Below are 13,524 nucleotides of genomic sequence, written 5' to 3' on the forward strand. Positions count from 1 at the left end.
AGTATCTTTTTGCCTGCAGCAATATGAATAAGTTTCAGTTTATTGCAGAGCTAAGATGCACCTCGTGTTCATTTATTTAAAAATGAAAAATTATTTTCAAACATTTTACGGCAGAAGTGTTTTTTTTTTTTTTTCCCATTCAGGTCGCTCCATAATTTCAACGGGGAGAAATGAAAGGCGACAACAGCTTTGACAGCACTGCCCTCTTGTGGCCAACGTGGTAAAAACCTCCACTTTAATTTCTACAGGAGCTTGTTTGCAAATCAATACTGTAATCCAAAGGACAGTACATAAAAGTGCTACAAAAATGAGACAATACATGCTTCAGTACCAAGTCCAGTAAAACAGAATTTAGACTCAAACATGAGGCCGATAGCCAATACAAAAAATGATTGCACACATCTAATACTGTATATTATTTCAAAAGCACTTCTAATGTCCATTTGTATAGTAGCGCAACATACAGACACAAAAGAGGTTCACATAGAACGCAAGCAAGCGTTCACCGCAGTTTGCACACTTGCTTCATGTTTTCTTGATACGAGTGAACGAAACGCTTATCGCTCTCATTCGAAATGTGAGCGTGTATTTATATGAAAAACTCTTTGATGGAAAGCAGCCTGCTGTGAGCACTCAGCATCGCCTGTCGAGACTTCCGCTATTAATGTGCTCTGCATCTTTTATATACACTCTTACGAAGGCTGAGCAGTAATTATTCAATAAGACTCGAGTTCGGTTTACGACAGTAACATCATCAGCAATTCTGCACTTTTCCATTCAACAAAAATAAACATTTTTTTTTTTTTTTTTGTGCCCACATGTAAAAAAAAAAAAAAAAAAGAATTATGATGAAAGTCTCCTTGGCAGAGGTAATGAAAACATCTCCGACAGAATTGAAACTGAACATTGTTATGATTGGGGGAGGCAAACATTTTGTGGATCTGATTAAATTGAGCAAGTTTACTGTATGTACAGGATTCTTATCGTAAAGCGTGTGCTTAATAAACTAGCTGAAAAAATAAAAGGTATAGAATGTCATAATAACAAAAAAAGTTATCTTTTACTACAGTAAGTATACAAGAATTATCTCATTATTTTCGTACATTACAAGTTCATTTTTATCCATAACACATTTTTTTTTTTTTTTTTTTTAGCAAAAGGCCCATTTTCGTGAGCAGGATTGGTTAGTGAAAAAGGAACGGCAAAAAAAATAAAAAATAAAAAAATGTGATTAGCCGCAGTTATATCCGGATTTAAAAAGGGAGAAGTCCTTTTTTCACACATGGCCCTTAATAAATAAACTAAGCTTTTCTTGAGTTATCATTGTCTGATATTTATGTTGTTTGACAAACTATGAAAAAAAGAGAACTTGAGAAGACTTTTTTTCACAGGATTTATGAAGATGCCGTTTTGATTTACACTGGCGGATTGTACAGAGGAACAGAATAGGGTCTGTATCGTTGTCATGGCAACCCAGCATCACCGACTGTAGCCGCCTCTTTTATTGGTGGACCAGAATGGTCGCCGCTCAATTGTGTGCCGCACATTCAAATGTAACACTTAACATTCATTAGCTGGACTCCGCGATTCGATTGGATTAACAAATGCCAGAGAAGTATTCAAAACTCAATGTATTTTTATTGTATAATTATGAGAAAATATCTTTTTTTTTTTTTTTATGTCAGATATCTGGATTTGGAACTTTTAGGCATGTTTTATCTAGCAAGAAGATCTTTTTCGTCATTAGTTACATACAAACAGATTATTTACTAAACTACTTAACTACAATACTTTACTAAAATACTTCTTATTGCTGTTGTAAATGCGCAAGTTTAGTTTTTACTGCTTTTTTGGGATGAATGGAGAGAAAACCGCTTTTATTGGACATGCTCGGGTCTTGTTTTCAGCCTTAAACAATCCAATAATAATAATAATAAAAAAAAACCTCAATGTAATGATGTTTCATCTACAAGCAGCCCCTCTAGCAGTACTGCTCCCCCTGCTGGTCCGGCAGGTCATTGAGGTCCAAGAAGATGGAGGTGTCGGAGAGTTTGCGGCCGTCGGACGAAAGGTCCAGCAGCTCCTCCGCCGCGCTCGGCACCGAGCTGATGTACATGTCCCACACCTGCTCGGGAGCGTCCAGCTCCAGCAGCTTCTGCTTGATCTTCAAGTTCTTCTCCACGTTCCGTCGCTTGTGCTTGAACTCCAGGATGGTTTTGGTGTAACGGTTGATGGTGGTGACGGAGGACGCCATGCACGCCGTGAACGAGCTCCACGCTAACCTGGGGAGGGCAAATATGTCACTGGCGCGGCGCATTTCAATGCAGTGCAAGTGACTCAAAGTTTGCCACGTCAACTTTTTCAAACTATGTGCACATTTTCTGGACTCACATGTATGACCAACTGTAGTCCCACGTCTGAGGTTTCCAGTCTTCTGGGCCCAGACTGACAGTCAGCTGGAAGGCTGTGGTGAACATCATGTGGGCCACCATCCCCAGCAGGCCTGACGCGCAAAAGAAATGAAATCATGCGCTTCTCCGACAGCGCCACTTGGTGTCAGTATCGCACCACATGAAGCAGTTGATCGTTTTCATTCAGTCAAGCAACCACATGAGATTTTGACGTCATGATTTAACGTATATTTATGTGAATGCTGAAACGTTGTTTTTTTTGGTCATTGCAACAAATCAATATTATTCCCACAATTCCATAAGTTTCAATTAAACAAACAAACAAACAAACAAAACAAAACAATGTAAAGTGATGTGGAGTCAAAATATCTATACACCAGGAGGCATGACTTTTTTTGAAGCTAGTTGAAATTTGAACAGTGTAAATTGGAAGTATTATGTGGGAGTTGTTACACGGGGAAAAAGTGTGGAGAATAAAAATCACAATAATAATAATGATAATAATAATAACTAGACTAAGTGCAATTTCTGGAGAAATTGCGCGGGAATGCTGAAAGCACATTGAGAGATAAATTATGAAATGATAACCTCCCGGTTAGTGGACAATGCGCTTTACCAACTGTGCCACCAAGAAGTATCGGACACCTGGTAATCATGATAAGTTATAGATATGGAAGTGGGCGTGGAAAGTGAAACTTGGAAAAAGTTCAATGACTGTCCAATTGAAAATGAATGGTGGAAAAGTTGATATTAGATGTTAAATTGTGCAAATGTCGTAAGTAATGTAGAATCAGACGATATATACACCGGCAGGCGTGAATGTTTTGAAGCTAGTTGAAATTTGAACAATGTAAATTGGAAGTATTATGTGGGAGTTGTTAGGCGGCAAAAAAGTGCGGAGAATAAAAATCACAATAACATATGTGCTTCAGCATTCCCACAATAATAATAATAATAATAATAATAATGCTAATAATGTGAATGGTTGTATTTATTTTTCGGACAAAGAGTTACAAAATGCCTGCCGACACGATCCATGAGCCGATTTATCTGACGGACGCCGCCCACTTACTGCACCATGCTGTGTATTTTGTCTCAAATGGATGTGCCAACTCTTGACATGCACAAAATACATACGCAAAGAAAGACAGCACATTTATTCCAACATTCCACTCATGCACACGCAATACGGCATCATCAGTTCAGACAGCTTTGTGTCACATTGAGCGGTATGAATGTGAGATCTTGTGAGAACCTTGGCACGTTCTCTCAAGTGGAACTTGAGATAAGTTCCACCCGTTGGACGCAATAGGTCCTCATTCAACACGCCTCAAGGTGCGGCCTTTCCATTCCAATTACTTTAACCAGACTTAATGATGACACAAAAGAGGCATCAAAATGCCTAAAGGCTGTCACCAGTCTCGTAATTAAGGAGATGTGGTTTTGAGATACCATTCATTCTACTTTCAAAAATCATCCACTGGTAATAGGTTATTAGTGGTGTTATTGTTGAGTGGGGGTGTTTTTGTTGGAACAGAATCTCTTTTCGAGCCATGAGAAGCCCTGGTAGGGTTGCTGAAGATCCAGAGCAACTTTCAAGCGATGGTGATCGCGATATCGTGATATTAAAACAGCCACAATATCGTCGCGGTCATGTTCACGATGTTTATAAGCTACACATCTGCTCAAAAAAAAGTCAGGTTGATTTCCATTTGTGCAGTTCTAGCACCCTCTGGTGGCTCGTTTTGTTTTTTTTTTTTTTTTAGTGCAGTTTAATTTTCATTAGGTATGTTTTGGCCTTCTATGTTTAAAATCTATGCTAATTGTCAGATGAAGGGGATTGTAATATGCTTGTGAAGCGAGTCAATACGTGGAGGAAGTCAATGTGGGCGTGCATTAGCAAGTAAGTGCCTCAATATTAAGTGTTGTATGTGCAAAAGCACAATATTGTGTTTTTGTTTTTGTTTTAAGTGTGAGCTAATTTTTTTTTACAATATTGTGACCAAAAAAAAAAAAAAAAAGCATCATTTGACGTCTTTTTCCGTCAATGGCAGTGAATGAGTGAAACATGGTAAAAATCAATGAAGCAATTCTAAATTGTTGATCTAATGTGCAGTTACTTATTGAAAACTGCTAACAGGGTTGTTTGGGACTGAAGCCACGCCTCACGATCACTGCAAGAGGAACGTTTGCCGTATATTCAAACTGCCCACTGAACAATGTCGGGTCCATAAACACATAGTTGGATGAGTTTGGTGCGGAAGAAATTGAAAGTCCGGACCTTAAACCCCATCAAACACACCTGAGCCAACAGATTGTGAACTGGATCCTCTCTCCAGTACACCAGTTCGAATCTTCTTAAATGTGACCAGGTGTCCTCATTCTTTTCTCCAACTTTTATGTTTCTTCTCCACACTGACAATACAGGCCGTTAAACCCCAAAGAAAGTTTTTATAGTGATAGTAAAGCTCGTCAGCCACATCACAAGTATCGCCAGGCAATAAAAAAACGAGTCCCTGTGTTGTCCTTGCACACTCTCCCCACTACTTTTATCCGTACTCTCTTTTTATCGCCATGGTTGATTAACAAGCTAGTGAAAAAGTAATCTCATGTATTGTAGATGACCATAACTACATTCAATCAATTCATCCTGTTAAAAAAACATTTAACTCATTTACTCCCAATAACGTGTAAATCCGTTTTTTTTAATGTTCTAAGTGTCACAAAGACGTATTTATACGTTTTATTTTTTATTTTTTTATGCTAGAGCATACAGAATGCTTTGATGCAGCCTCTCAACTGCAAAGAACGGTTGCAGAAATGGTAGTTATTACACAAACGTCCAGCAGGTGGCAGCAGAGCAAAGGAGATCAACCAGGGCCATCTAGAAAAAAAAAAAAGCTAAATTACTAACAATTTTCAATAGATTTGTGAAAACTGATTAAACTTAGCTCTCTTCTAATGCTAATTGCTGCAAAACGGAAACAGATAGAAACATACTTTTTTTCTTCCTGATGAAAGAAGAGACTTTAATCTTTCTTTTGCTTTTACAGCAATAGAACACAATATTCCGTGGGCCTTGCAAAATCAGTCAAAATCCAGTAAAGCAGCCGGGAGGGAGCCTTAAAGACATATAAAACACACATCTGCTTTTTTTCATGTTAATATATGTGTGCATTGCTCATACTATAAAGGTCATACTGTGAAGACATGCTGAGGATTTCTTCCTCCCTTATTGAATCAAACCCCCAATAGAATTAATGTAAACTTTCAACCTTGAGAGCACTCTGGGGCGGCTGTAAAATATACATTCAATTACAGTTCTTCAATGCGGACTGAAGGCTGAGCAGGGGCTCAATTATTTCGCCGACGGCTCTTCAGAAGCGGCAAGTCAATCATGCACGGAAAGTCTTTGCGGGTAAGAAGAGGATCTTTCACTGCCGCCCAGCATCATTTTCGCACGGCGGATTTCAACGGAAGGTCATCGTTAATTCCTTCACCAAGCGAGGGAGGCCGAAGAAATCTCAGGTGGCTTCAACTGGCCTCCATAATACAAAGCGTGGTTGTCGAAAAGAAGACTGACTTTAATTCATTCACTCGCCGCCATTTTCACATTTCGCAATCCCGTTCGCTCCCGGCTGCTCGACTGGATTTTGACTGATTTTGCAAGGCCCACAGAATATTGTGTTCTGTTGCTATAAAAGCATGGAACCTATCAAAAGAAAGATCAGGAAAAAAAAAAAAAGTATGTTTCTATCTGTTTCCGTTTTGCAGCAATTAGCATTAGAAGAGAGCTAAGTTTCATCAGTTTTCACAAATCTATTTAAAATTGGAAGTAATTGAGCTTTTTTTCGACATGGCCCTGGTTGATCTCCTTTGCTCTGCTGCCACCTGCTGGCCGTTTGTGCAATAACTACCTTTTCTGCAACCGTTCTTTGCAGTTGAGAGGCTGCATCAAAGCCTTCTGTCCGCTCTAGCATAGAAAAAAACAAAAAAAACGTATAAATACGTCTTTGGGACACTTAGAACATAAAAAAAAACGTATTTACACGTTATTGGGAGCAAATGAGTTAAGCATTTTAAAATGGTTAGAATTGCACTCCACAAAAAAAAAAATAAGAAAAAAAAAATAAAAATTGCACTCCACAAAAATGTCATTTCACTTCAGTTTCCTCGACGGTTGCTGGTCAAGATCCAGATCGACGTCGCTCACCTGAGAGGACGGTGAATATGGCAGCGAAGGCGTTGAGCTTCAGGCCGTCGATGACGTTGCCAAACTGGCACACTTCGATCGACATGAGGATGCCCCCGGTGGCCAAAAGCATGATGTACAGGCACTCTGCCACGATGCACAACCACAGCACCCCTAGAGGTTCAAATGGAGACAAGCAGCACAAAGGATAGCAAAGAATTTGACGGTACATTTCAAATTGTTGGAGTGCAGAAAGATGCGCTCGAGTCGCTCATGGAGGCACTCAAATGGGAAATGGGGGAGGGGAAAAGTGAAGGGAAATATGGCGTGGGGAAGCAAAGAAGGGGGTGGGGGGGTGGTGGGGCGGGATACGCCGGGAACGGCGGATGAGTGACCCTGACACCCATCTGATTAACCTTCACAGTCGGTGAACGGATACATATAGGAGCAAACGATTAAAACCATTTGAACGTAAGCTATGATGCAATTATGTAAATAATACTAAAGCATCAATTTTGCCACGTAATCCATCATAAGGTTGTCGCATCCTGGTTGCTCAAAAATATCGGTGGTGGACTGTTGAATACTTTGTGACGTTCAGTGGAAAAAAAATAATTCACTTGCTTCTCATTACATTTGGCTATTTTTCTTCATCTATTTTTTCCATTTTTCAGTCAATCGGGAAGTTTTTTTTGGACAATTTCAATACAGCAGAGGTCCTCAACCTTTTTTTCAGTGATGTACCCCCAAAGCATTTCTGATTGAAGGGGAAAAAAATAATAAATAAATAAAATTAAACCGAGTGCTGTGCCATCATTGTCTGATTTATTATTACACTCTGGAACTCTATTTGTATTTATGTGGGCTCTTGAACTATTTGGAAATAAAATAAATTTAAATAAATAAATACATAATCAAAATACATAAATAATTGAATTATAAACAAAGATTTGTGCACAAACAGATTATTATCATGGAAGGTATTAAATGCCTTTCCATTTATTTCAATGAGGAAATATGATTTGAGATATGAGCATGGTCAGAGAATGAATTAAACTCATATCTCTTTTTTTTTCCCCTCAGTAATTGTGAAGAAATAAAAGCATGCACACTGAATTCAAATATATTTAGTAATGCTTGAAATGATGCATAATATAGGATCACATGCATCCAGTATGGTAAAGCACAGCTAAATTTAAATTCCTGAGAAAAAAAAATAAATACTAGAAAACACAAAATGAAATCTTATCAGCAGTATTGTTGAACTTTTTCAGATTTGCATACGTTCCAGACAAGTAACAATGTTAGAAAATAGCTTGATTTCAAGGACACATTTCACATGAGGTGACTTTAAGTCAGCGTTAGGAACTGAAGCCAAGAAATAATTCGACTAAGCGGCGCATCGGTCGGACTTTCTCGACAGTTTCTGTGAACATTTTATCATACCGAAAATTCAGCTGACATAACGTGCTCAATCAAATATGCGGTAATGGCTGACTCGGACTCCATATGAGGATGTTTATCCATCAGCGATGGTGGTAAATGCGATCATTGTTTGTACTTCACTTTGTTTTAAGCAGTTGTGCAATCAACTAAAACCAGTTGCCATTCGTGTGCCTCACAATTAATGTTGTCTGCTTAATACAGATTGCTGGCCGAAGAATAGCCAGAGAGCATTTCAAGCGTTCCCTCGTGCAGCCATCTGGTGTGTTTCGATTGTAGCTCATTCTCCAATGTTTGGAGTTTCACAATGTTTGCTCATTGCTGCACAAACTCCAGAAGGAGAAATTTACATATTAAGTTGTGCATTAACCTACTTGGGACATTTTTAAAACTTGTTTGCCATTCACATATGTTAAGGAAAATAGGGATGCACGATAATATCGGAGGCCGATAATTATCGGCAATTATCGACCAAAACTGACGTCAAACGGATAAACCAGATAATAAGAGAAATCCACCAATAATTATCGGCAATTATCGACCAAAATTGACGTCAAACGGATAAACCAGATAATAAGAGAAATCCACCAATAATTATCGGCAATTATCATCCAATTTGATGTCACACAGATAAACCAGATAATAAATAATTTGCCAAAAATTATCGGCAATTATCGAACCAATTTGAAATTGACAATTTGATTAGATTTGTGTAAAGTTTGCACAATGTTTCAATGTATTTGTACACGTTATAGACTTATCGTATATTTGTATTCAAGTTCATTTTGCAAACAATTATCGGCTTACTTATCGGTTATCGACATCGGCACGTCTAAATTATTGCTTTATCGGTATCGGTTGAAAATAGCATTATTGTGCATCCCTAAAGGAAACTGAGTTTCTATTTCAGAAACTAAACCGGGATAGTAAATGAAATATTTCTGACCTCAACTAAGGTTTATCGCCACTAATATTGAAAAGGAAATTGAAGGGGAATCACACGGTGTAATAAAATAGTTTATCAGCGTTAACGCTCAGCGGGGGACCAACATAAAGGATTTCCTCCCGGGGCCGGCACAGCTGAGAGAAGCGATAAGGTGAACGAGAGCGAACCAATGGAGGAGATTGATTTGCACCTCCGACCTGGCAGCAGGTAAATTAGCGCTAAGTGCTAATAGCCCACTGCGGAGCATTAGTTTGGAGTAAATACGCAGCAGGGGGGTTGACTTCATGACTTGCTTGTGTTTCATGTATAGTGAGGCAAAGGTTTGCGATAATCGGTCCATGGGTTTTTATCGAAGGGAAAGTAAGCATTGCGTTAAAAAAAAAAAAAACGGTAAAAGGGTACAACGAGAAGCTTCACTTCCTGTTTGCTTGTCTACCTCAGATTGTTAGAGTTTCAAAAGATTTTTTTCTATAGAAAACAATGAGAATCAGTTCACCTGCAATTCTTATCTCTACTTTACATTTATTATGTGTGTGATTTGTGTTTCATTTGTCAACTGTCTTAAGACACATAAGTGTCCAAAAGAAGACGTCTAGGATGTTTAACGGCTGTAATGTATATGCCAAGTCAGGAGTGGCGCTATCGCGCTGCCATAGAAAGTTCATGGAAAGCGTAGAAGAAGAATCAGCGAAGAAGACGAACCACTGATCTGAATAGCCGATAGGCCAATATTTAGTGATGTGTGCTGATTGTTAGAGATGATTCTAGAAGGCAGTAAAAACAAAGGAAGCCGGCTGACTTCGCTCTGCCTGTGGCGCTAATAACACCACATCAACAGCATACAAAAAAAAGCTACTATCGTATATTGTGATAAAGTTTCTGCGAAAATATATCATCCTAAAAAAAAAAAAAAAAAAAAAAAAAAAAAAGTCTATGACAGGCTTGAATATGAATGAGAATTATGATTCATCGTCATCTTACCTCTTTCATTTGCAGGTGCGACGTAGATGAAATTTCTGCAGTTTTCACCTGCAAGATGGAAACAGTGAATCGTTATCGTCATTTGTTAGCAGTTGCTAGTTTAGCTCAGATAATCCGATTCGATCGATGAAGGGGATTTCCTCGCTGTAAGTCATTCTGAAAACAAACGGCCTTCTTTCTTGTCTTGTTTCCAGATGGCTTAACTGGAAGCGAAAGATGGGACACGATGTTTACCATTGAATAAAACGTCAACTTTAACATGAACATACATACAGTATCGATCTATCGTGCTTGTCCTTATTCGAAGGTTGTTTATTTTGGGTATATTGTCGTTCCACAATCGGTTGCACTCTATTGGTGACCGTAATTCTGGTAGAAAAGTGAGAACTGGAAATATTTCAAGATCAACATAGTTTTTGAGAAAAAATGATTGTGAAATCCTCGTTAATCCTGCTTTTTACACCTACACAAAGGGAAAGCTATAAGGTTAATTTTATCATGTATATCTTTACTCCTATTATAATTATTACTTTCTTTTGCGCTGTCTCAGCATGTTTTTAAATGTGTTTGTATTATTTAAGCTAGTTTAAAGACTAAACAAGTGTAGAAAATGCTATAAAACATGAACAGAAATTATTTAAATTGAGTATTTTTACATCATGGATTTCAACAATTCCCTCTGAAATTTTATTTGAATGCTGTAAAATTGTATCAACTGAACCAAAAGGCAAAAAAATGAAAAAAATAAATGAATGACAAGCTAGTTGACACGCCGCAGCACACCAAAGCAATCTCGTAAATACCGTAAAAATACATTATGGCGCTTGTAAGCACGCCAGGGCTGATTGGAGAGCAAATCTGATTTGATGCCACAATCTGTCATGTCTTGTTACGTTCTGCCCTCTGCTGGTCATTCGTTTCCTGTCCTGGAGTGTCGAGACAGAAATTTTTGATCGCATTATCTGATTGTCTCTCGACATGAGAGAATGACAATGAGGAAAAAAAGAAAAAAAAAGATGCTTAAGAGTAGACAATCAATGAATACATCACTACAAATATTTCTACTCTTATGTAGGCTGTATGTAGACTTTTCAAAACGAATAAAAAAATAAATAAAGTAAAAAGTAGGGCTGTCAAAGTTAAACGATCGCATTAATCATTGTATTACCACAGATTAATCACACTATTAATTTTGACCGCAGATGATCCTTTTTAGCCGACAGCGGATGGTTACGTCAAAGGAAGCCGTTCGAGTTTGAGAAATAAACAGAACTACATGCATTAAAGTAAAGCATTTCATAAATGTTTACATATGCCCTAAGTCATTTCCCCCCCATTTTAAATTATGCAAATAATTAATTGATTAGAAAAAGCAGCATGAGTGCAGAGGATATACATTTTTGAAGATATTCTCATAACATTAAATGTTGAAAAATGAACACAAAACAGGTGTGCTTCAAATTTAGCTGGCAAAATAAGTTGGGGGAGCCTTTTTAAGTGAGTGATTAATCCCGATTAATCAAAATTCTAAGATGTGATTAATCTGATTAAAAAATGTCATCGTTTGACAGCTCTAAAAAAAAGAAAGAAAGAAAGCTAAACTCTCACAATGCCAAAAGTTTGGAGTCAATAGAATTGCGCAATCGGCAAACGGCAGCAAATAGCCAAACTTGTCTTTACCGGTCATGTTGATGTTTTGCTCGCACGAGAACCAAATCCCGGTGTGAAACTTCCTCATCACGTACTTGTCGTCGCCGGTTTCCCAGATGTACTGCACCAGCCGCGTGTCGTTCAAATTGGAGCTGTTGAACCGGATGCAGAACGACTGCTTGGTGGTCGCCGGGCCGGCGCAGAACGGCTTGACCACCTTGCGAGTGCCGGCGCACCAGTGGCTGCTTCCGAGAGCCGACACGGCGAGCAACAAGGCCACAAAGTTCAAGGTGAGAGCCAGCGACGCTCTCCGCCGCCGGTCGAGCGCCATCGCGGCGGAGACACCGGAAGGGTGACGGAAGACTCAATCCCGGATTCCAGTGATTTCTCTTGCTCAAATCCGATTTTCCTTGTCGAGATTTCCGCGGCTAATGACGGCGGCGCGCCTCTCGCGTCTGCTTCTTCCTCTGAAGCCCACTCGCTCATTTCTTTTTGTACGGTGCGCGCCGGTCCCCTCCTGTAGCCCCTCTCTCAGCCCCCACCCTCCCGAACACGCGCGCAGGCGCACGACGGGTCTTCTCGCCCAAAGGAGCGCAAGAACGATGATCACGTGACACAACGTACTCAATAATGAGGCGATATGCTTTCACAGTAGGTACTGGATAGATAAATATAGAACATACATAAATACATATAAACATATAAATAAATAAATAAATAAATAAATAAATAAATAAATACTACTATAGTGTAGTGTCCCTCGTGTATTACTTGGGGTGGGGTGGTGTGCAGTGTTTTAAGTGGAAAAAAATAAGTGCCGGTACTCTCCTATATATATATATATATATTAGTGTTGTCAAACGATTACAATTTTTAAGCTGATTAATCACACTTTTTAATTTGGATTAATCACGATTAATCATGCTAAATTACTTGCGTATTCGCGTAATATAAAATAATAATCCAATATTTTGACATGAAGGCATTTTATTATATGAACGTCATTTGTAAACATTGATTAAATGCACGTACGCAATCGCATGCTCAAAACCTAACAGCGTCATATCAATTGGGTGCAACTCAGCAATTATTAATTCATTAAACGCAAATGACTTTTGTTTTATCGAAAGTCCCGTCGGGGTGTTTTTTTTTTAAAGGGAAATTTACCAGCGAGCACACCGACTGGAGTCACCCCGCTCATTTCAATCAATCAATCAACTTTATTTATATAGCACCTTTCATACATTCAAAATGCAACTCAAAGTGCTGGACATCCATAATATAATAAAAAATTTAAAAAAAATGCCGTGCATTGACCTAATCACTGATCTGTGCAGCCTTCAATGTAAGCATCCGCGGTTACGTTCAAGGCTCAAGTGCACTCGAAAAAAAAAATAGTGCAATTAACATGCGATTAAGACGTGATTAACTCATTTACTGCCATTGACGTATATACATGTCAATGGAACGGGATTGACTTAACCCATTCACTGCCATTGACGGATATACACGTCAATGGCAGTGAATGGGTTAATGCGACATTTTTCTGTGATTAATGAATCTATTAACACTTTAACTTTGACAGCCCTTATATATATATATATATATATATATATATATATATATATATATATATATATATATATATATATAAGATGGACTGACGATGTGGGGATTTCAAGCAAATTCACATACTCTTGGCAGAGGTACATTTGCAAAACTCGTTATAATCTTATTACCAATGACATCATGTGATAACGCGCTTGTAAAAATGTCACCATCCCATTTGGGCTCCAATCCAGCAACTTGCTTTATCACTCCTTCAAGGTCAGTGGGACCTATAAAGGAACGTCCAACAAAAGGCATTCTTGTTAGGAAGCCGTCCTTGCTCGGAATGTGTA

At 38.5% G+C, this 13,524-nt stretch overlaps 1 protein-coding gene across 1 annotated transcript; it reads right to left on the reverse strand.

Moving 5' to 3' along the window:
• Positions 1-188: 188 nt before the first annotated feature.
• On the reverse strand, positions 189-12,132 carry gsg1l2b (gsg1-like 2b). The gene is made up of 5 exons (XM_077503321.1): positions 11,654-12,132; positions 9,974-10,021; positions 6,625-6,777; positions 2,392-2,503; positions 189-2,282 (listed from the first exon to the last, which is right to left on the reverse strand). Exons 1-5 carry the CDS (start codon positions 11,952-11,954, stop codon positions 1,982-1,984), a joined length of 915 nt encoding a protein of 304 aa, XP_077359447.1. The 5' UTR covers positions 11,955-12,132; the 3' UTR covers positions 189-1,981.
• Positions 12,133-13,524: the final 1,392 nt, after the last annotated feature.

The sequence above is a fragment of the Festucalex cinctus genome, chromosome 17 (assembly GCF_051991245.1).
Source record: "Festucalex cinctus isolate MCC-2025b chromosome 17, RoL_Fcin_1.0, whole genome shotgun sequence".
NCBI lineage: Eukaryota > Metazoa > Chordata > Actinopteri > Syngnathiformes > Syngnathidae > Festucalex > Festucalex cinctus.